This window comes from Anabas testudineus, chromosome 11 (genome assembly GCF_900324465.2).
Source record: "Anabas testudineus chromosome 11, fAnaTes1.2, whole genome shotgun sequence".
In the NCBI taxonomy this organism is placed as follows: Eukaryota; Metazoa; Chordata; class Actinopteri; order Anabantiformes; family Anabantidae; genus Anabas; species Anabas testudineus.
In genome coordinates, this window is record NC_046620.1 from 9,023,637 (window position 1) to 9,047,151 (window position 23,515).

The window sequence follows — 23,515 nt, forward strand, 5'->3', positions numbered from 1 at the left end:
ATGTCTGACTCTGAATCAATTAAAGATGTCGCGCTGTCACCTGCTAGTTCAACTGCAGAGCTACAGATAGCAGGAAGTAAAATGTCACAGGACAGCAACAGTGTTGAGGAAATTAACGATATTAGTAACGAGGAGGAAGAAGAAGGACTGAGAGCGATGAAAAGAGCAAAGCCAAGTGGAGGGAGAGCATGCCTGAGGGCGAGAGATGGAGGGATGAGATTGAGATGCAAAAAGACCACAAAAGCAACAAATCGGTGGCAGATGAGGAGGAAGAACAAGAAGGAGCGATGAATTGGATCTCAGAGAAAGGAACTCTGGGTTTCATTCCACAAGTCACAATTGTGCGTCCGTCCAGCAAAGAGCTTCCTGAGGAGAGCCGGCACTTTATGGAGAGGGAGCCGCAGATGGAGCCAGACTCAGCAGCACAGTTTTACTCAGAGTGGACGGAGCAGGACGACAAATACTGTGAGTGTCTGACAAAAACTAGACTTTACTCCATATTTGAGTCCATATTTATTAAGAGTTACCTTTAAACCTGTTGTGATATTTAGGTTTTGTGTGTGGAAGAGACATGAGGGGAAAAAACTTACTATTATTATTACTAATACTAACAACTATTCATGAATGCTGTCCTGCAAAAGTCATTTTGAAGTGTCAAAGTTTGACTTTCTGCAGAAATATGACTTGCAACATAATGAGATACATACACACCCTAAAACTACATGTCATCGTGGAGGATTTTTTTTGTGTCATGCTAAAGTTTTGATAGTTTACATAAGAAAGAAAGTTGTTAACATTTACAATACGAATAATAATATAAATACAGGTTAAAACACAGTCGTTGTCATACAGAACAAAAATCCTTAATTAACAAAAATCTAATAAATGTTTAACGACACTGAGTTTAAACTAAAACAGGAAATAAAACCAGACTGCAGAATTGAATTGTGTATTTAGGTCAGGGGATCTTCAGGGGAACAGTCAGGTGCCATTAGGATTTGTAAGTAGGTCTTAACTTTTGAGAGCTTCATAAAGATCAGTGATTTAAAAGGTCACATATCAGTTGCTGTGTTTGGTGCTGTTTGTTTTTTTCCAGGCAGGTTAAAGTGTTTTCCGCTGCACATCTTTGCTCAGTGTGTGAGTGAGTGAGTGAGTCACTGCTCACTTAGCCTAATGGCACCAGATCTCTTTTCTCCTTAATCTGATATAATTACATATCTTGAGATGAATCAGCTGTAACTTTAGTCTCATCCTCTTTGTCTCGCATTCACCTTCCCGTCCCATTAAAACACGCTCACGGATACTAATTCCTCATCTCCCTTAGACTTGTGCGAGGATCTGTGCAGTGAGAAACTGAAGTTGGCTCTGGCAATGGTGGCTGCAGGGCTCCTCTTCCCTCTCCTGGTGTGGGGAGGTTACACCTTCCTTCCCTTTGACTCGCCGCTGCTGGATAGCCCGCCCCTCAGGGTGCTGTACACACTCCGCTGTGCCTTCTTCGCCACCATCCCCCTTCTGCTTGGTAACACCTAATCCTGTGCTCATATTAAGTCCATCATACATGAAAACTAAACTTTGAGATGATGTAAACTGAACTCTGGAAGCCATTGAGAAAGGAATAATGGAGCCCCTTGTCTCTCTGCAGGTGTGCTGGTGCAGGGTGTGGCCCGGCTGCATTACAGCACACTGAGCCCTCTCTACCAGAGTAAACCGGGGAACAGGCAGGTGACTGTGCACTGGCACTACATCAACGAATCGCTGGGCCTCTTCCTCTTCTACTTCCTGCAGCTGGCCGTCATGGCAACCTACATTAGCCAGGACCTTGTGAAACTGGTGCCGCTGCTTACCATCATATTCGTGTTCGGCAGGTATGTGTATGTATGTGTTGTCAGTGGGGGAATTAATGATTAATTCTAAATTCTGGTTATTTACAGCTTTTGAGATTGCTTACAGACTGAAATTTAGCTCATTGTGTCAAAACTCTACACACAAGCCGAATATGACACAACAGATAAACATCTCACTTCTATGTCAACATGAGAATGCAATCAAAACCTAGAAATCCTTTTTCACAATGACATTTTTGCAACAAATTGATGCCACACATGCCTTGGTGCCTGAAGCATGGTTACAAAAGTTTGTAGGGTTGGTTGCTTTTGTCTAAGGATTCCTTTTCAGTGTGTAATCAACTCACACAAACTGTAATACCTGCTAAATGATACTTGCTAAGTGCAGTTTATTTTTACAAATTTGGAGACATAAGAGATTCTCAAGGAAATCTGCAAGGAGGGAAATCACAAAATGAACACAATACCCATTTGTCCAGTTAGCTTTCAAATTGGTTTACATTAATGTATAATGTCATTATGTAATCATTGTACATAAATGGATACTAAAAACTGTAAATGTTATCTTTTATGTATGAAAGATTTTTACTTACTTACTTACTTAATTACTTATTACATTAAGATTAGCCCATTGAATCTCATTTGTTTTGCTGGTAACTATGGTTGGGAAAACAGCAAATGACAACAGGAAAGAATTGAGATTTTATCTTTTTTCTTTAAAAACTGCACCAAAGTGATGATACGGCCAAGTAAATTATGCTGTTGCCATGACAACACATGCACTGTAAATTGTAAATGTAAAGAAGTGTCAGAGTTCGACATGCGTTAAAGCCATGTTTAATGATCATGTCACGTCTCTTTAAATTCCTGTTAGGTTTCTAAGTAGCTAAAACATAAATATAGTGTAGTTAGAATAAAATCAAGAGTTTTAATTTGCCTTGAATGTGATGACAACTTTTCTTAGACTTAGTTGCAGCATGGCATGAAGATGGTATGAATAACTGTCGGCCTGTAGTTTAAACTAGTTCTTTCCTTTACTAACTAACTGAGCATGTCCAACATACAAACATGCCACTGCGAGACGCAGCTTGAAATAACAACTGATCGGAAACAATTAAAACCAGTTCAACCAACCGAGTCGAAATATTCAACCATTACGCAACCAGCCTTTGAAGAGTTCAGTTGTCATGAAGGATACTGCTTGTGTTCAATCAGTTGGTATTGTCTGTAGTGCTGAATTCACATCTTCTAGCAGATTTTCACTTATTACCTCAGTCTATCTTAGACCATGATCTTCTTAGGTCAGCTGCTAAACTAAGAACCTAAACCTAATCTCTGGGGAGGAGGATCATGATAGTAATATCTCCCTGCTAACCTGTCGTCCCCCTTGTTGTACCTTATACCTAGATATTAGCATTACTAGTTGTTTCAGTGTTAATCTACACATCCTCTTCATGTAGCCCCACTCACTAAGGTTAGTTATGTAGTTCTACCCTGTTCTCATCTCTTGTCCATGAATATCTTATTCTTGTTCCAGTTGAGCTGTTGTCCTAACCAGGAATCGAACCCACACCCTATCATACCAAAGTCACCAGCGCTAACCACTAAGGTTTAATAGATTGTCTTTGACAATCACAAGAGCCAAACAACCTTCATCGTCTTGGGTTAAAAGTTAATATCACATGCTCAGAGTACATGAGGTGGCATTTAACTGCTAATTTGCGTTCTCAGAAATGAGCTACTCCCTTTTCCACTCTGGCTTTAAAATTCATATCACCAGATATGATTTTCTTTCAATAAGAAACATATTAAAATCTCTCAGAACCACTTATCTATTGAAACATAACAAGGCCTTGAAGCTCTAATCTCACGCTGTGTAACAGGAAAAAAAGTTTCTAAAATTTACTTTCAGGCAGAATCAAATGTGTGATGAGGGGAAAATTAGAGCAAGTGGAAAAAAAACAAAAAGGAGCATCTATTAAGTTAATAATTCAGCTTTGAGTCATCAAGCACTTGATACAAACGCTGATGAAAGGCACGAAGGAGCTGAGCTGTCTGATGCTGCAGCTGAAAAGGAAGAGTGGGTGTGCGAGCTGATGTGGGTAGTGATCAGATCGTCTGTCTTTATTTATCCAAACAAAGCTGATTATAAATCAAACTGAAAGGAGAGATCTAAGTCTAAGTACCATCTCATCGGCTTCTTTTTGGCGTCTGTGCCTCATTATTTGTGTTTCTGTGCCGCCCGCAGGCTCATCTACTGGCTCTGCCTCGCTCTGAACAGCAGCATCAGAGGTCTCGGCTACGGCTTCTCCTTCTTCCCCATCCTGGCCATGCTGGGCGTCAACCTCTACTACGTCTGCTCGTCCGTAGGAGAGGGGTCAATTTTTGATGTAGCGCCACCTACGACGGCTCCTCCTCCCAGGCAGCGCTGGTGGGGTTAAAGTGCGACGTCCAGAAGGCGGTGAGAAGCTTAGAGACAAACAACTGTAGACACATTCAAATCACGATAAAACAAAGGGACTGTATAACTCGCTCTTATTGGTGTCTTTTTAAGTTATAACCCTTAAGATTTCACAACACAATACTCTGGTGACAGGAGCAGCTGTTTAGCACTACAGCAGACACTCCCTGATAATGGATAGCCAAACTTTCAGTCAGTCTAAATTGATCAGGTCTAGACAATCTGATTTAAAAATGACCTGTGTTATCTAAATGACTGTGGTTTAACTGCTAACGGCTGTGACAAAGACACAGTAGCTCTTTCAATATAGAAGCCACATCATGTTTCTGCAGTTGAACATTAGTGAGGAACTCCTAAAAACGACTTCAGACTGTATAGATGACATTACATTACATTAAATTCATATTGATGATAAATATTCATGAAAATCTTCTGGATTATAACGTAGTGTTGGAAAATGTCTTTGGGCTTTGTTTACAAAGAAATCAGTGGTATGAACCAGTTTGGGAGTGAATTTAAAGCTCAGATTGTACTGCCTGTTAGCCAAAATAAATAAATAAATAATGGAGAAATTCAACAATATTCACGTTGTTTTGGCAGGAAGTTTAAATGTTTATGTATTGTTATATTATATTATTATAAATATCTCTTATTTAGATGCTAAATGAAAACTACACAAATGTAACCTATAGCCCTGTTGACTGTGTGTTTATCATTTTCTTATTAAAGCTTTATTTACCTAAATATCTTTTCATCTTGCACTGAATAAAGCCAGTTTAAGTCCATCCAGTGTGGGGAAGTGAAAGAAATGTAAGAAAAGAGAGTAGCGCATTAAATTAACACATTAAAGTTAAACATTTAAATGTTTTACAAAACTTTGCTAATCCTATTTATTTTGTCACACAGGTTTTAATCTTTCAACTTGGTCAAAATATTTTTGATGTTTAGCAGGATACGTTTTTGGCCCATTTCTAGACAGTCTCTTGACTGTGCTACAGCACAGATGTAATGTAAAGCCACCAAATATCTTTTCTTTGCTTTGGTGATAGGATTCAAGAACCTTTTTTTGGTGATAGTGTTGCTAATAAAACCTTTTGTTTTATTAGACGTGCAATGTTTCATGTATGTACTTGTCTTGATCAGAGACCTGTTAGAACGAGCACAAATTTCACAGAACTTGATTTGCTAAGATAAACAAAAAAAATGATACAATCAAGTTTGAAGTTTCGAGCTGTGGCTCTCCTCTTACTGTATCGGCTGACTTATTGACTAATCATACCAAGAACAACAGATTAAAGTATAATTTTGGATACAGTTTGAAATAAAGAGAAACACGTTTTACTGGAAGAGGGAAGGAGCATTCAGAATCTGTAAACCCAGAGAAAAATAACCTTGAAAAGTAAGTCGATTGATCAATCAAGTTACGACTTGATCGACTCTAAATCACATGCACTTTAGACCAACAATAAATCAACAATTTATTTTAAAATTTTGATGTTTTAATCTTGAAAATGTATTCTACTGATAATAGGCTTCAAAATCTACAGTACCGGTAAGTTATTGTGGCCTGAGGTGCAAAATACATCGTCATTGGACAGAACACAACAAAATAAAGAAACTCTACACTTCTTTTCCCCCATAAAACCCTAAAAATGACATAAACAAATACATTATAGAAAAGGATCATTTTTATGTGTCACAATTTTTACCAAAGTAATTGAATGGAACTAAATACTTCTACTGCACTGTACTTTAATCATACCAGAACTGGTAGTATTGAGTATTTAGATTTTACCACTTCTTTTTAGTCCACTGCATTTATTCTGTAGTTACTATTTCAGTTAAGACAAAGAAAACGTGAGAATCTATTAAACACAAAACTATAATATGTAGATTAAACTATAGAAAAGTCAGAAACGTGTAGCTAAAATAATCTCTGACAGTAAACTCACACTTTTATACATTAATAGTTTTGGTCAGATACTTAAGAGCTGCAACCAACAATTGTTTTAATTATTTGGTTATTATTATATTATAAAAATGTATGACTGTAGGATGATGTATGTAATGACTGATAATTTCAGCTCTGTAATGTCTACTAATCTTCTTACTGGTGAGTTTTTGGTACAAGGACTTTATTTTTGATACTTTAAGTACAGTTTTCATTACTGTCATTGTGGATGCAGGATGTTTACTCGAAACGCAGAATTACTGCATTTTGCTACTACAACTGTTTAACGCTATAGTTAATTGCCTCAGTGGTTGTATGTTAATGGCTCAATGTTACAGTTGCTGCCTGCTGCACAGAAGGCCATTAAAGATTAGCTAAATATAGCCATGTAGCTTTTACTAAACGTTTGAAATAAGTCTTTGCACACTGACAATGAAGATGAAGACGAAAAATGTAGAAAGGACAGACATTAAATTAGTTAGTTATGCAGAGAACATAGTCATTGTCTTTTTTCATTTTCATATTAGTTAAGAAAATAAACCACAGATTCTGTTTCATTTCACTCAGTTTGTCTATTTAATATATAAAATACGGTAAAACATACGCAAAAAGGATAAGGTTTCGAGGGACTTGGATACTTTGGTACAACAAACACTTTTTTGTAAAAGCGGTATAGAATTTCAATAACATATCAGTGCATACTTTGAATATGAAAATATACACAAACTGTATATCATTCTCAAAAAAACAACAAAAGAAATATTTTCTTTACAACAAAAACCCAAAGCGGACTAGCTCAGCACAATATATTAGCTATAAATTTCATCTTTAGTATTTCATATGCTACATTATTCCGAGTTGTTTTAAAACTCATTTGTGATGCATGTCCTTTACTGTGTGTAACGTACGTTTTGTTGTTACCTGTATCCCATGCACTTACATTTTTCAAATTTCATGAATTACTAATTTCAGTTGTTTCCCGTTTTTATAAATATATTCTATATCTTAATTAAAATTGCAGCATTTAACTGGTATTTCCTTCATTGCATTTGCTAATACCACAATAACTGATCGTGCAATTTTCAGCAAGTTGTTTCAAAAAGGAAACCAGTACTTTGTTTATGATAAGGAAGAAAAGAAGAGAGAAAATAAAAACGGTTGGCTATCCTACACAAAATAGCAATAAAATAAAAGCTCCATAATAGTATCATTATAATAATAGACAATGGAACTGTCACCAGCACAAATTAATCCAAAAATAGTGAGATTCTAAAAAACATTGTACACAACGAGTAACAGGGGTGCAGGTTTTCATTTCTCATACAGATTGTCTTGTGACTACACTGCTAGATTGGACAGAGAACCTTTTTGTACATGGACAAACCTGCGAGAGGCAGGATGCTGAAGTGTGGCGTCACATTTCAGTCAACCATCAGTGCCCACAAAGAGTTTTCCTAAAATTAAATTCTGTAAGAATGGAACTGACTGACAAAACAGCAGATCATTAATCTGATGGCTGATAATGCCCTCTAGTTAGCTTTTTAAAGGAATAGTTTGACATTTTTTACTCATTTGACTGTCGAGTAGGATCAGAATATTAACATCGCTCTCAAGGCCCAGTTAATATGAAGCTGCAGGTAGCAAGCTGAGGTTAGCATAGCATAAAGGCTGAAAACAGGGGAAACGGCTAACCTGGCTCTGTGCACAGACCAAAAAACTGTATAACCAAAACCTTCAAAGCTCAATAATTAGCACGTTATACGACTAGTTTAATGTAAATCTTCTAAAAATATTACAATTTTCAATGTAACGGGTTATGTCCCATACTATTGCTCCTATTCGCAGCTACCAGAACTTTCTGTGAGTTTCATGTAGCTTTCGTGGAATGTTAGCTGAACAGGAATTAGGTGAATTCATTTCATCACTGAGATTATATTAAATTGTATTTTTGATACAACAACTCTCAGCCACTTCCTGTAGAGCATGCACATCTTCAATTTGTAGAATATGAAACTGGGGTGGAAAAGTCTGTGTTGATGAAGCCTAAATGCTACAAATTGCACAGGGAACAGAGTTAATGAATAAATCATCTACAAGAAGCATGTAACTTAAATACTCCAGCAATGAGACAAAAGAACTACTGATCTGAACATACAGATGTTTTCCTACATCTTTTTACAGTAGTTTAGTGGTTCCAGACAGGAGATTTAGCACGATCTGTGGCAAGCTGTGAATAGCAATGTGCATTAATTTAGCATAATTTTAAATATGAACGCTGTGTTAGAGGTGTCAGACATGCTGAATTATGCTACCTTTGGACAGAGCCACGTTTAGTTTCTGCTTGAAATTTATGGCACAAGCTATTCATCCAAATCTCTGCAAGAACATCAGTAAGTACATTTACCAAAATGTCAAACTATTCTTTTAAGGGACAAATGTTCTCCAAAATAGGTTGAATGAAGGCTGAAAGAAAAAAAACAGTGAAGTTGGCAGAGTGAAAAAACCCCAGCAGACTGCTGAATGAGGGACGGAAGAATGACACGATCATGGAAAAAGATCAACCCTGGCGTTAGGTATGCGCCAGCCTTAGTGAACATGTCACACAGCACAAAGATGTTTTTTCCAGACATTCACCACAAACCCACAGAGTCGGTGTCAAACACTGGTTTCGCACTCCGTGCTGTGGGCTGCAGCTAATCACAATAAACTGCTTCACCTACACAGACTCAAAAGTGTAGGATTGTTTATGTAGATAATCAACAGTCAACAAGCACATCTCGTCTCAAGGGGAAAAAAGGTCAAGCAATCAAGAGAAACTTTCTATTTGTAGACTATAAACAACCTGTGTACACACACTCATACACAAACTTGAAATGGTTCAGACAAAGCAAATTTGTACTAGAAAACACAATAAAACAACAAACACAGCACTTGGTAGCCAATTTCTTGACTTAATTTTCAAAAGTGATAAAAAGGCATAATCTGTGTTTGCTTAATGTGTTACATGACTGTCAATCAAAAATATGTATAACTAAGTGTATTTAATCTCTAAACTACACTATAAGTGAATGGCAGTGTCATAATAATGATTTCATGTTAAAATGGACAATTTACTTTGATCGTGGGTTTTAATGTGTGGTAGGAGAATATGATGACACCACAACCAAGCAGGCCTCTGTGAGTGAGAGACAAAGTGCACACACCATCAATACTAGCATAAAATAGGTTTACTGAAACGAGTCCGATCCACCAGCACTACCAAGTGCGGCATTACCCCTGCACCGTAGCTTAAAACATATCAAATTCACACTCATATATGCAAACAGATCCACTGAGAATCAACACATTGCTTGTTTTTAGGGATACCTAGCAAAGTCTATGCAAATATATTCATATGTACATACACGTCGTTGAAGCTGAAAAGCTATTTTACTTTGTCGCCATCTGAAGCGGTAGAAATATAGAAAATGTCTTTTTCCTTTCACTTTTTGAAACACGGCAAAGAGCTAAGGAGAGCTAGAGTGAGCTAAAGAGGACATCAAAGCTTTTGTATAAGGAGTGATATTTTTTTTTAATACAAAGTCAGAATTTCTACTTCTGGACAACAAACGGACCTTCAAAACTGATTTTTCTTTTTTTTTTAAATACTAACAGATAAAGAACACTTGGACTCAAAGAACCAAATACTCTCCTACCCAAAAAAGCCACCAGAGGGCCAAAAAACTCCTCATACTATGCTTTTAACTGGATGGCATCTACTCCTGGTAGTAAGATGAGTGACTGGCTTGATTTCTGGTGCAACAATTTCCATCCAAGTTTCAAGAGGGGATGAGGTGAGAGGACGGGAGGAGCACCCAGTCTGAGCAGAGTGATGACAAATTCAAATTTTAAGCGACAGTGCGATTGATAATTCGTCAGTGTCCCTGCACCGTTTGAGAGAGGCATTTGGCATTTTCTTTTGTCGAAGAGAGGTCGATGTTGGCACTCTGGTAAGGTGCTTGACTCCGAGGCTGGAGAGTGCCACCTGAGGACTCCAGCCTGCCTGGGTGGTAACTGTGGCAGCAGAAAGATGGATTCATGGTGAACTATCCCTACCGAGAAGACCCTGTCTGAGTCTGTTTGTTCAGTGCCAGATAACTGCTCAGTCCTTAAACATATCCAGATATAGTTTTCCCCAATAGTACAGTTTGGAAGTGACTTATGGAAGAATGGACAGCACACAATCTCAATGACACTGAATTTCAAAGAGCAGAAGTAGCAAGTCATACAGCAGAAGTCCCGTAATGTTGACAAGCCACCAATCACGCTGTGAATAATGTTGCACAGCTCAATGTAAATACATGAAGTCGATGCAGAAACCATGTAAAAGATAAATGTTTTTATGGTTTCATAAGATTGACAAAAGGTTGGACACCGCATTTCTACCAAAAGAAATTACTATACGGGAGTCCATTCAAGCAAGAAGGCTTTAAAAATCTACTGTCCCTCTATTCAAAGGGTCTACCTGGGACAAAATATCTAAGCCATCTTCCCCTCACTCAGAGTGGGATCCCCAATGTTTTTTATTTTTTTTATGGTTCTTTTTTTATTTTGGCAAAGCCTTGCAAGTCTGGGTGATGCAGCTGAGTTGTATAATTTGGGACAGAGGCAGATGTGTGATGATAGTGTCACATGGCAGTGGGGTGAGGGCAGTGGAGGGTTTAAGGAGGGGTGTGTGTGGGTCAGTGTCACCAAAACTTCACCAGGGGTGCAGACAGGTGGAGATGGAGCCTCTATGTTACCCAGGCATCCAATCTCATGCGCTTGATGTTTCCTCCTTCCTGCTCTGGTTCGTTGGACGCCCTGAGGAGCTCGGCCGAGGGGCTGAAGTCAGACGGCAAAGACCGGCTGGCGGGACGTGTAGTGCCAGTCGTACTGCTGCTGCCACCGCCCCCACCTCCTCCTCCACCGGCACTCCCATTGCCACTGCCACCAGCTGCACCAGTGTCGTCACGATCGCTGCCTTCGAAAGAGCTGGCGTTGCTGCTTACGCTGTCTGCAGGCGAGCGTCCAGTCGGGGGCTCCAGGCACAGCAGAGAGCCAGGATACTGCGGCGGAGCAGTAAGAATTGATCCTCCTGAGGTCGAGGACGGTGTGGTGGAGGAGGGAGGAGGACAAGGGGTGCTGCGATCCCGACCGGGTGAGACAGGCTCTGATTTGATGCTCACACTGGAGTTTGTGTTGACAGTCAGCATGGCGCCTTGAGGTATATGGGTGACCGGCCTGAGAAGAGGAATGGAAGGTAAGGAGCATAAAAAAAAGAGGGAAAGCAAGAAAAAAACAAACAAAAAACAAAAACGAAACACAAATTATTAGCCATCTGACAAAGCATGTAAGCGTACAAACTGGAAGGCCAGTGGCGTCAAGACAAAAACCCACATTACAAAGCACAGCACCGACAGGGAAAAGCCACACTTGATTATTCAACAATCCAGTTAATTCTTAGCCTTTTCAAGGCAGAACTAACACCCCCACTGTTCCCAAAAGATCAACAGAACAGCCCAGGAAGCATGAAATGATTTGTGTGACAGGGTGGTTGACAGTGAGTCAGCTATGATGTGAAGAAACTACAAATAATAAACAGAAAATAATCTCTGGTTGGAGAACATGGCGGAAACCGGAACTAGCTCTCTTTTCCTGTTTGACTGCAGACAGCACCAGACATGCTTAGGGGGAGCCAGCCAAAAGCGCATAGACACACAGGAAAAAGGAAGTGTGATACAGTACCGTCCCAACCACTCATCTCTACCCAAGAGCAGGTTGGACGGAGAGCCAACACTGTGGGGAGAAAACAAAATGTTGGAGCCCAAACCAAAGGGAAGAGATGGATTAGAAGGCATGTGTGGAGAAAAGTGTGAAACATTATTGCAAGCAAGAATCTTTGAACAACAGCAATAATGTTAGCAATGTTGTAGCATCAGAAACACAGAGACCCTAATCTGCTGATTTGTTGGTTCCAGCACAAACCCAGATGGGAAACTCCCATGTTTAGATCAACAAATGCAGCACATGAAGCACATCCACAAGAATAAATGTAACAATTAATGAGGTTTTTTGCCTCAGTAAGGTACTTTTGTGAGTAAATTGTTGTCTTATCAAGAGAAGCATTGTCCAAATACCAAGACACAAACGAGGACGTGAAACAAGAGAAAGGAGCAACATAAATTCTGAAGGCTTTCCCCTTTAAACTATCTGACTAAAGGCACTTTGCAATATTCTTAAAACCCTACATGTGAGTAATATTTGTTGAAGTTTTACAATGATTAGCTAAACAGGTTTCTAAAAACGCATTCTATGTTGGTGAGGGATACACATACAATTTATACAGCAGGGTTCGACTCAGGGCTCAGTTAAAGCAGAAACACAGTTTGCTTCATATGTTGGTTTTCATCATCATGAATTTGTACCAACGTAGTAAAGTAACTTAAAACTGCTCAGATTACCTGCATCAAATATATACACATATATACTTTTACATTCTCCTGGTGTTTGGTAATAAAATTAATAACCCTCGTGTTTTTATTGAGTTAAAGGTTCAGAAAGTTTGTAAATTTTAAGGCAATGTGTTTCCTGAGTTATAATAAATGAGAATGTCTTAATGACACTATATACTGTTTTGGACAGGATTCCTTCAAATGCAAAGTAGACTCCAAACCCCCCCTACAGACAAGGTCATGACATTTCACACACGCACACACTAGCAGTGGCTTTTCACCTCAGATTGGCAGCCAGACTGGACACCTGGCTAGACAGCTCGCTGCTCTGTTTGTCCATGCCCCACATGCTGTGGACAAGAGGAGAGAACACACTTCAAGGATCTGGTGTTCATGCTGCCAAATACCCAACACAAACCAGCCATCTCTCAGCTCTCAGAGCTCTTGTCACACTGATATTGCTTAAACAATATTTCTAACAAGTTCTACATTACAGTACTTTTAAAATAAACATCTACCATTGGTGCTTCCTGTATTTAAATATTGAATGTAATTTGCAAGACTCTGTTTGTGAATTGTGTTTCTGGAAAGCTACCCAACAATTAAAACTGAACTTAAATCAAATGGACTTACTGTTTCTTACACCACTGGCTAAGTTTTTACTTACTTAAACAAAGTGAGTTTATTTTTGAGCTGAAGAAGTCAAAATAATTTTAATAAAGTTCTGAAATGTCCCCACAAAGTTGCTCTAACACAAGGGACATTGCACCTTGTAGAACACCACCTGCGGATCAGGTTTTGGATAAATAAATCTTATATCTTCTATTGAGAAAATATCCAGATTTACTACAGCTGCCACTTCATCATGTTTTTGGGGCAAATTTTGTTCACTATAACTCCTTGTTTAATAATTATATATATTTTATATGTAATTGTGATACTAAACCAGGTTACTTAGTGTTTGTGATTAGCTTTGAGATTATTTAAGCCAGCTGTGATTTACAATGTTAAATATCTTGTATATTTGCATGTAGTATACAGTGTATTCATAAAATATGCAGACCCCAGAAAAAAGTAACAAACGAGAAGGGGTCTGAAACTGTTGTCTATATAATTTCTCTGAGAAACTATTTGTCTTTCTCACTCTGATCACTGCGCATCTCTTCATCCTGATGAAGTTCATCAATGCCAGAACAAACTGAACTATGTTTAGATTGATGTTATGAAGAGGCTGAGATGGTGAAATGTTGGTGAGAGATCACTTCACTAAAGAAGAATGAACTGCTTGCATATAAGGTCATGGTATGGATAACATGCAAGCTGCCTGGGAGGGTCAGTAGTTCAGTATTTCAGCATTAGGATTATCAGTGGACCAAGAGCTACAACACCAAATTGTTTACCAGAAACACCTCCATCATGTCACCTCCACCTTCCCCGACCTGGGTGCGGGTGATGGAGGAAAGGTCTGGAAACCAGGTTTCAAGAAAGATGCAGCTCCAATGAGAAACAAAATAAATAACTTACACCAAGTTGCCGAGAGATGCAAGGTTAAGTTGTTGCTGTTGCTGCTGTTGCTGCGTTTGCTGTTGTTGCTGCTGCTGCGGTTGCTGGGAAACAGCCTGCTGCTGTTGCCATGTGGACACACTGGTTGGCAACAAACTGCCAGGTGATGCCAGGGCATGTAAAGCAGTGATATCTGCACTGGTCAGCTGGTACTCTGAGAGAAGACAAAGTATACAAAGGTCAAAACAAAAAAGTTAACTAACAAAAAAAGTTAAGTAGTGTTAGATTTGACCTATGAGTCTATACTTATGGAGGTGGAACAATGTATATATTAGCAGTTGTTTTCTCCGTTAACTAAACAAACATTTTGACTGAGCTCATACAGTATGTTTAGTTCACCTGTGTTGTATGCTGTGGGCATGGCGGAGAAGGGCAGCCCCTGTGCTAGGAGGCTTGGTGTGGCCACAGAGACCACGGGTGTGGTGAGGGTTTGTGCCACCTGGGCTCCAGCTGCCAGCCGCTGTGCATTCTGCCAGAGAGATGGTGACATGATAGTCAAAACAGAAACAAGGAGCCAACTTTCATATGTGTCCTAAAGCTGAGACTTAAATAAACACAGTAAATTCTGACATGCTGGGAATGATAATGTGCATATGACTGGATTCATAATGTGTCAAGTAAATCTCAAAGTTAAGTGGATTTACTGTCAGGAGGTTTTTGATGACATGCATCAACAGTTGTCTTGTTTTGAGTAAGCCATGAATGCTGTAGAGGTATTGCATTAAAGGCAAATTATTCAACCCCAGTTTTACTAGTTTACAAAAGTTGCAAAGTTCCTTTTTTCAAGTGCTTTTTTACATGTCTAAGTTAAAGCTAATTATATTGCACATTGTGGTATAATATTATAAATATTATAATATTTACAACTACAACAACTTCCATCCCATACCAATACTACAGAGCACTGCATCTGCACCTGCATCTACAAGAGCTTGAACTTTATTTAATGTGCAGCAAATCTTTTGTTTCTCCAGTGGATGTCAGTAAAGACCTTACACACACTGTGCTATTTTGCTGCACTCTACCAGGGTAAAGCATCCTTTTTATGTTTCAATCATTCACACACTAAGAGAAGATTAATAAGTTTCAAATCTTCTGCTTGCTCAGTGTTTGTACATTAAGTCAAACATTTAGATGACAAAATATTCAGTGTGTCTCAGACACAGGTGCAACAGACATGCTACTCGATCTGTGAAATTGCTTCCATCAGATTTTATTATTATGTATCTGCCCTGAACACAAATCTCTGAAAAAGCACAACACTCCAGAGTCTGATTCAGCTGAATCATATCACAGATAAATTGAGGTTCTTTGTAGGAGAAAAAAATAAAAGCTCGACATATAGAAGGCTAAATATGCAATAATTCTGGACTGAAATTACTGTTCTGTATTGTGAGACTGATCATCCTGAGAGAAAACATTCAGCCAGAGTTATGACTGTAATGCTGAATTTACAGAGCGAGAGGGAGAAGAGATAGACCGGAGAGAGGAGCCAGATTCAATTAACTGCCTTTGTGAAGAAGTGAAGTAAGCGGCAGGGTGAAGGTGATGAAAATGAATCACTGTGCTCTGGAAAATGAGATTCTTACTGTCAACTTTGAGTGGAATCGTAAAATAGGGGGAATCACAATCAGCACCAGCTGCAGACAGCAGCTACAATGATCCCTCTCTCAGAGTAAATTCAGCTTAACGTAAAACGAGATTGACATGATAATGATTAAACATTTTTTGTTGTAAATAATATTCTGTGGCTGTGTCATTAAAAAAATGTGAAAATTCCTTTTCACTATTTCATTATTATTATTTTTTTGTCTTCTTTCAGTTCATAATCAAAGGATATTTATTTTATTGTCATATATAACAGAGGAAAAAATTAAAAACCTCTACAGGAGAAGCTTAAACTAAAACATTTTGTATTTCCTTCTAAAATCTCTCATTGATTAATTCATTATTTGTTTTGGCACTTGGTTTTAAAATAAAATGCAACCAAAGATTTTCTAGGAGACACACAATCCTGAAATATTAAACATTACAACTTTTTGCTGCAAATGCTTTGGAGCTAAATTTAGAAATGTGACTGCAGAAAAAAAAAAAACACTGAGTGAAATGCCTTTAATGTAATGCCAGTTAGTTTTTCCAACATCTCAAACTGACTATTTTCGTGGAAGGTGAGAATGAGAATCGGTGTCGGTGTCAGTGAACAGGGAACATGCTTTGCAGTGCTTCGCACCACAATGCCAAGTGAAAAAAACACCCATGCTTTAAGTGGCATCATATGATGAAGTAAATGGACCTGATATAAAACTGACGAGATACAGATAATTCTGCTTTTTAACTGTGAAAGTTTCTTATCACACAGAGTTTTCTCGATTTTCACTGAGAACATTATGATCCTAACGCTACATAAAATGCTCTAACATCTAACATCACATGCAGTCAGGTGGGAACCACAAACTGAAGACAATCCCAAGAAATGTCAGTGATACAAAGACCAAAACAATGAGAAACTCTTGTACAGTACTGTAACCATGCTAATAATGTGCGGACAGTCGATAAGCATCGACTCATGCGAGTGACTGGTGTGGGGAAAATCACCTCGTTTACCAATTCCAGCTCATCCTCTGTCTGCAAAGGGTGGTAACAGAAAGGGTTACAAGTCTGGTTCAGGTTTGTAACTAAAAGTCATTAAAAATATTGAAACAATACTAAAACCTTTATAATAATAATCTAATTTAACATCAACAACATTAATTTGGCTCTGTCATCAATGTGAATCCTGAATTCATTGTCCTTTTAATTGTGATCTATGGATATATTTCTATTGTTTAGGATTAAATTTGAGGAACAGGGCTGCACTATTTATTTCTTATTTAAGTTTAAAATGTTAAAAAAACTGAGAAACATGTATCTGTAATTTCCTAACAAGTGGTCAAACTTTATCTGCCAAGGAAGACAGAATGATAGGATCAAAAGCTCCAGAAGTCCAGAAGCAATAAATGAACTTTATGGTGACACTGTTTAGTTAACCACTGTTTCCTTAATCAGGAACAAATCTTAGTCATGTACAAGTGAAGGCAGACTGTTCTGCCTCCTCATGTCCCTGAACAATTATTATAGGTTTTAGTATGTATCTGCTTTGGTTTTCTTCGTTTTAAACAATCTCACATAACTAAACTTTCCAAAAGCGGAGAGAACAGTCACGTAGTGTGAAGTCACGTTTGAAATGTGAACTAAAAGGACTCAGGCAGCACAAATTCAGCTCGGTTAAGCTCACCATCTGCATGAGGCTCTTTCCGCCCTGTGAGGTGATGACTCGGAGGTCTGGCTTGCGGCTGTTGACCATCTGGGGGCTGGGAGGTGGGGGTGGAGACTTTGCCGGAACTACTTTCCCCAGACTGTTGCCGTTGGAAACAGTGAGGAGACCTGGGGAGGCCCTGGCACTGGTGTATCCATTAGCTGCAGGGGAACAGAGGTGCGAACAGAAATCAATAGGAAAATCAAACAGGTGAATGCAGACAGCAGGGTATGGACACAGTTGATTCAATCCTCTAAAGGTTTCTTTTCTATTATCTAAGTCTCTAATTTGAAAAGCAGATGAATGCTGACAGAATAAAACTCTCTGAAAAGCAAACATCATGTAATTAAAAGTCTCATCAACAGATATGTCTCTTTGTCTGGAGACAATTATTGGGTGATGACACATACGTGGATCCTTACACTGAAATTTCTTGTTTAAATTAAATTATCCAATTTTCTGAAAGATATTTTATTTTATTTTTCAATATCAGATCTATATAAAGCATATAGAAGCATTTGATAGAAAGAAGGCAACCAACAGGGCACAATCGTAGAGAAAGAGAGAAGAACTGGGAAAGGATTTGGGATAACTCCAACTCTAACTAAAAACTCTAACAGAAGTCAGATAATTTAACAATGAAAACTAAATGAAATGACTAATGAATGAAGTCAGTTCATGTTTTAAACTAACATAACAGTACTCACGAACTGGACTTGGGCATCCTCCATTTGAATTATTCAGGTCGCCTCCAAGAAGAGCACCTTTTGACAAAAGAACCAGCAGGTGTTTAATCAACAGTCCAAAATCTAAAGACGCAGTTCAGTACAATATAAGAAAGTACATAAATATATTTAATATTATTTAAGTATTCAGTGTGAGTGTAAAAAGCATTTGTTTGGTATTTTTGCTTGTTAAATTACTTAGTCTTACTTACTCTATAATCAGATTACGAAATAGTTGCCAATTTCTGCCAAACTGTGAGGGCATACAACATACTGAAGCTCTGAAAAGACTAATTTACTCTATAATCATGAGCTGTGTGCTGAGAGGGAATGTAGATGAACTTTTAATCTCAACAAATAAAAACATTTACCACAAGTTATAGATCACGTTGTCTAATTTATATTCTTCATAGCCTTCTTCTTTTACCATTTCTTGTATCCACTTGCATTAGTAATAGTCTTTTTAATATTTATTGTCCTTTTTAGTCCAGCCTGAAGCTTATATTGTGCATCTTTGAATACTGATCAATACAGAAAAAGAAATTTAAAGGAAATTAGAAGCTGTTGTTGAATCTCGTAGTTCAGTGGGTTATATGTGTTTGACAAAGCTTTAAAAAGGTAACGGGGGTAGGAGTGCGGCAAATGTCACACACAGCAGATTATTCCAAAGCAAAAAAATGTGCACTACTCCCTGAGGAATCAAGTAGCTACATAATGATACACATGCAGTATCTAATGTAGGTCTGCGATTATCTAAAACTGTGAAAAACAACTGATGCAATCTTTTCATATTTTTCCTGAGGAGGCAAATATGAGAATAGTTTTAAGGAAAAGAATTAAAAAAAAAGTTTTTAAGCTTTTTCTTCAACGATTTATTTCTAAATGAAGGAAGAAGCTGGTCAGTGGTTCACAGCCTGTATTTCTGCTGCTATTCATTCGTTTTCAGGAGACTTTAATCTTTCCACACTCAGCACATTATCCCTTGCTCACCTGCACTAGCTGGTCGCTGTGGCAACCCAGGAGACACTGTATTTCTCTGAAGAGCCGGTTGCTGTGGCGACAGGAGGTGGGTATCCGTGAGCGACGATGATGTTACATAGGAGGTAGTTACCAGTGCGTTGCCAGGGTTACTGAATTGCAGTGTGCTCTGATTGGACGCCTGGACTGTGACTGGCATGGAGAACGTCTGGGACGGAGCTGTTGACTGCTACAACACAAAAACAGAGAATTTCACTTTTAGTCAAAAACTTCATGGGCCCTTTCTGCCACATTCAACTCCAAAAAATAAAAAAAGAAAGTACACAACTTTCATCTTTATACCTGCAACAACTGAGTTTGTGTTTGCAAACACATGCTTATTTACACAGTCAGCAGTTGTAACTTTAGCTTTCATTTGGTGTCATGTTTCTGGCCTAATGAATTTGTCTGAATGTGGTGAGAGTGAACCAAAACAACTTTATTGACAGCAAAACAATAAACAAAACCAGCATTAAACAGAGTAGAGCTGCAGATTGAAGCTATAACTCTCAGTATCACTATGCCTGAACTGTTAACTGTACATGCAGCAGATCATTAGATCATCAGATTTCTCCTCTATACTGGACCTACAGCATGGCTAACATATAATTATGCAGTGACAGAAGATGACTTCTGACCTTGTTTCTTACTGTGCATGGCAGAAACTGACTCATTTAAACTTTGCGTTAGTTTCAGTTTTAGTCATACTTTTGATGGGCTTGTTCTAAACATGAGGAGGCATTTCTCCATCCAATAATCTAATAATAGCCCTAATTACGTCTCCTGTTTGCACGTGCACTTTTAAAAAGCCAATTAGAAACAATGCCATGAATATAAGAAGCAGACAAATCTGCAGCAGAAATCTATGTGAGGATATTGGGCTTCTCTAATCCCCAATTACAGTAACCAGGTGTATTGTGTACATGATAGTTAAGAAATCAGCTTACTGGAGTAAGCTGACTGCAATCTGGTTACTTAATTGCATGTAAACACAGTCAGTGTCACATTGTACAACAGAGCATCAACAGCATTGAGTAGTAAAAGTAGAGGCAATGAAGAAGCAGTTGTGAAGAGTGAAAATAAAAGCTGTACACCTAAGGCCAGAAAATGTAATCTCCCATCACAATTTTAGAGTTCCTAGCCTCCTGCAATGGACCACATGAAAAAAATGCAAGAAACAACCAGTTAGAGGAACTTCACACCAGTGGCTGTTTCCTGTCAGCACACTCGAGCCAGACACAGAATAATAACAGACAAATGTCTAAGACGTCTACCGTCAAGAGAAGCAGAAGGACTAGTAATAACAGTATATGCTGTAAGAAATATGAGAACCGCAAGTGTCCAGGTTATATAACTCACTCCGTAGCGTTTGAAGAGAACATCCAGGTCCTCCGTGGTTTTACGAAACTTGTCATCATTCAGGGGACTTTGGTCAATGGAGTCTTCACCATCTGGCTCTGGGCTATCACAACCATTGAAGCCTTTCTTTCTCAAAGTCTACACAAGTTAAAAAGAAAGGAAAGTAAGTAAGGTAAGTGAGAGTTGTGTAAAAAAAGTTCCTAGAACTTATATTTTTCAGAACATATGGTAAAATGGTTGTCTAAAGATCATCTACCCATTTTATTTTTTCCAAATGCTCCATAGTATGACTGTATTTAACTTTCACATGCACACTTCTAACATCTCATATATATATTATAATTGGATTATCAAACTAATTTTTCTAGTGCTAACAGTGTCCTACAGCCCTTGCAGATACAGATGTTATTTAGATAATAACAAAGTTCTCAGTTTAAGTTTGGACATCACCTCTTTGGCTTACTAACTTCTACACAAACCCTGCCAACGTGAGAGATTTACCTCAATAATGTCTGCATTAGTCCGGCTCTCGTGAGGCTCATTGTATTCTGTGTATTTGAGCAAGACCTTGTCCATGTCGGTGCTGGCATACTGGAACAGCTTGTTCGCGTGGTTGAAAATGATCAGGGCAATCTCGCAGTCACATAATACACTCAGCTCATAGGCCTTCTTCATCAAGCCAAACTTTCGCTTTGTGAATGTGACCTGAGAGAAAACAGTGAAGCAGAGCAGAAGGTCAAAGTGAGTTTTGGTAAAGTGAACTTTTTTTAAAGCTAACAGAAGCTCACGTGGATTGTTCAATTTATTTGTATATATAATTTATTTGTATTGTTGCTTTGTATAACTACAATCACATTTGTCAGATTTTTTTGTCTTTTGTCTTTTGATTTAAATGTAAAAAGCAGAGAGGTCCTAAATATTTTTTCCTCTCCACATGTTTTTTTCTATCTTCAAACACAGTAGTCAAGATTTGCAAATAGAAATTAAGTTCATGATTTAGGGAAAAGTAGTTGACATTCATTACTGGCAGAGTCATTAAATAATATATCCAACAAATAGTATTTTGTGTGTTGTTCGGATATACTAATTAGCCTAAATAATGATGCATTCTAGTTTTTATATACTCATAATTATGAGCACTACAGTGAAAGACAAGCCTCCATCCTCAGACATTCAATCAATAAGTAATGACTGATGATCATTGTTGAATTAACTTCAGCAGTCAAAGAAGCTGCTTTGAATTTTGCCTGTTATTGATATTATTTTTAGGCTTATCCTCTAATGTTTGGCATTTTTTTAAGCTCATATTCGAATGACTTAAGAAAAAGAGGACAAAGAGATTTTAATCTTAAAAACAAGGACCGTCTCTCAGTCCAGACAGGTAGTTCTCACTGCTCCATCATCACTGGATGTTGTCCATGCAGAAAGTCACTATATATACAGTTTACTCACAGGTCCCACTAGAGATGTACATTATGGCACCAAACCTCAAGTAAATGTAACTAGAATAAATTTTAATACAATGACAGAGGTCAACATTTCTAAGATTTGGGTCAATGTGGCCAGTTCTTCTGCCATAATAACTTATTCACTGGTTTCCCTTTGACAAACTGGTCAATATTTCTATATTTCTCATTTTACCTCAATTTTATTTATATTTTCCCTCTGCTCTTGTGCCATATTGGTCACTACAGTGTTTCACCAAGTCAAAAATCCTGTGTAAACTGTAAATTTGGTAAATAAAACAACCGTGATTTACAATACTTTATAACCAAATGTGTCAAAGCATTGAGGTGTTCTGAATAACAGTGAGACAATCAGCTAATTTATGTGGAAGACACGTTCTTCTCAGTGTCTTTTGTTGTGATAAAACACTGTAGTGTGATGAAACAAAACTTTTCAGCAGTGATACAAAGCACTATGTTTGGCAGAACCCAGACTCATCCCATCATCCGTCAAACACCCTCCCTGCTGTGAAGTGAGGTGGCAGCCTCATGAAGAGAAGACGTGTGAGGAGAAATTAAACAACACATCTAACTGAAAGACGACATTATTTACAGGAGCATTTTCACCCCAGAAAAAGGGCTAAGATTTCAATTGGACAATGGTGCCCACGTAAAACTATATCAACACAGCAGCTTCAGAATGAGAAAACTGAGCAGGGTCAAAGCAAAGCTGGACTTCCCATAGAAAAATCCCTGTATTACTTCCAGGCAGCATATAACAGGTTCCTGGTGCCTCAGACAGGTAAAGAGAGACGACAAAACTCTACACAACAAGCCATAAGCGGTTATGAGGCTCTATTCAATTCACATACTGAACCTTTTCATGACTGTGCAGAGCATATTTCTTAAAGATGGAAATCAAAAACTAAACTGTACAATATCTTAAAATTGTATTTTTTAGCATTAAGTTATGCATAGTTTGTTTTTGACAGTGTACTGCCTAAAGGTCGGTAGATTCAACAACAATACAAACTTTATAACACCTAAAACTGGTAGATATATGAAATTCTCATTGGGTACACTACTCTGAGTTAATCAATAAAATTGATTTTGGCAGACTTAAACCCACTCAAACTTTTTCATTAGAAAGTGAAAACTTTTTTACTTCTGCATTCATTTCAATTGTAATACTGATTTAAACATATGCAGACTATGCAGATCATTTTACCTGTAAGCCATTTTACCATGGAAACATCCTGTATTATCTTTACTATTAATGCATACTGCACTGACTAAATACTTTACTTTTGGGAGAACAGTTTTAAACAATATTATTTAACTAAACAAAAATGGAAAGGAAGTGTTTATTATTGGTCAGCACC

General features: G+C 38.1%; 2 protein-coding genes across 6 annotated transcripts in view; one reads left to right on the forward strand and one right to left on the reverse strand.

Annotated features, from left to right (window-relative positions):
- On the forward strand, nt 1-9,036 carry tmem79a (transmembrane protein 79a). The gene is made up of 5 exons (XM_026348083.1): nt 1-76; nt 136-465; nt 1,325-1,519; nt 1,643-1,865; nt 4,093-9,036. The coding sequence occupies exons 1-5, from the start codon at nt 1-3 to the stop codon at nt 4,283-4,285; spliced, it is 1,017 nt and encodes a 338-aa protein (XP_026203868.1). The 3' UTR covers nt 4,286-9,036.
- Nucleotides 6,809-23,515, reverse strand: part of LOC113155328 (myocyte-specific enhancer factor 2D homolog) — a 24,551-nt gene continuing 7,844 nt past the window's right edge. The window contains exons 3-12 of one of the 5 annotated variants that reach the window (XM_026349983.1): nt 21,190-21,393; nt 20,689-20,826; nt 19,303-19,516; nt 18,295-18,351; nt 17,567-17,748; nt 14,632-14,761; nt 14,254-14,446; nt 13,011-13,079; nt 12,023-12,073; nt 6,809-11,518 (exon numbers count right to left, since the gene is read on the reverse strand). In XM_026349983.1, the coding sequence (XP_026205768.1) occupies nt 11,029-11,518; nt 12,023-12,073; nt 13,011-13,079; nt 14,254-14,446; nt 14,632-14,761; nt 17,567-17,748; nt 18,295-18,351; nt 19,303-19,516; nt 20,689-20,826; nt 21,190-21,393 (1,728 nt within the window). In that variant the 3' untranslated portion in view covers nt 6,809-11,028. Of the gene's footprint in view, nt 11,519-12,022; nt 12,074-13,010; nt 13,080-14,253; nt 14,447-14,631; nt 14,762-17,566; nt 17,749-18,294; nt 18,352-19,302; nt 19,520-20,688; nt 20,827-21,189; nt 21,394-23,515 lie in introns of all 5 variants that reach the window. The other 4 variants (XM_026349982.1, XM_026349984.1, XM_026349986.1 and 1 more) reach the window with 4 other exon arrangements.

What these genes read in the sequence shown, in the direction of transcription:
- tmem79a (XM_026348083.1), top strand. Translation starts at nt 1, where the DNA reads ATGTCTGACTCTGAATCAATTAAAGATGTCGCGCTGTCACCTGCTAGT. An exon ending in CACCATCCCCCTTCTGCTTG is followed by an intron (nt 1,520 to 1,642) that starts GTAACACCTAAT and finishes GTCTCTCTGCAG; the next exon opens with GTGTGCTGGTGCAGGGTGTG. An exon ending in ATCATATTCGTGTTCGGCAG is followed by an intron (nt 1,866 to 4,092) that starts GTATGTGTATGT and finishes TGCCGCCCGCAG; the next exon opens with GCTCATCTACTGGCTCTGCC.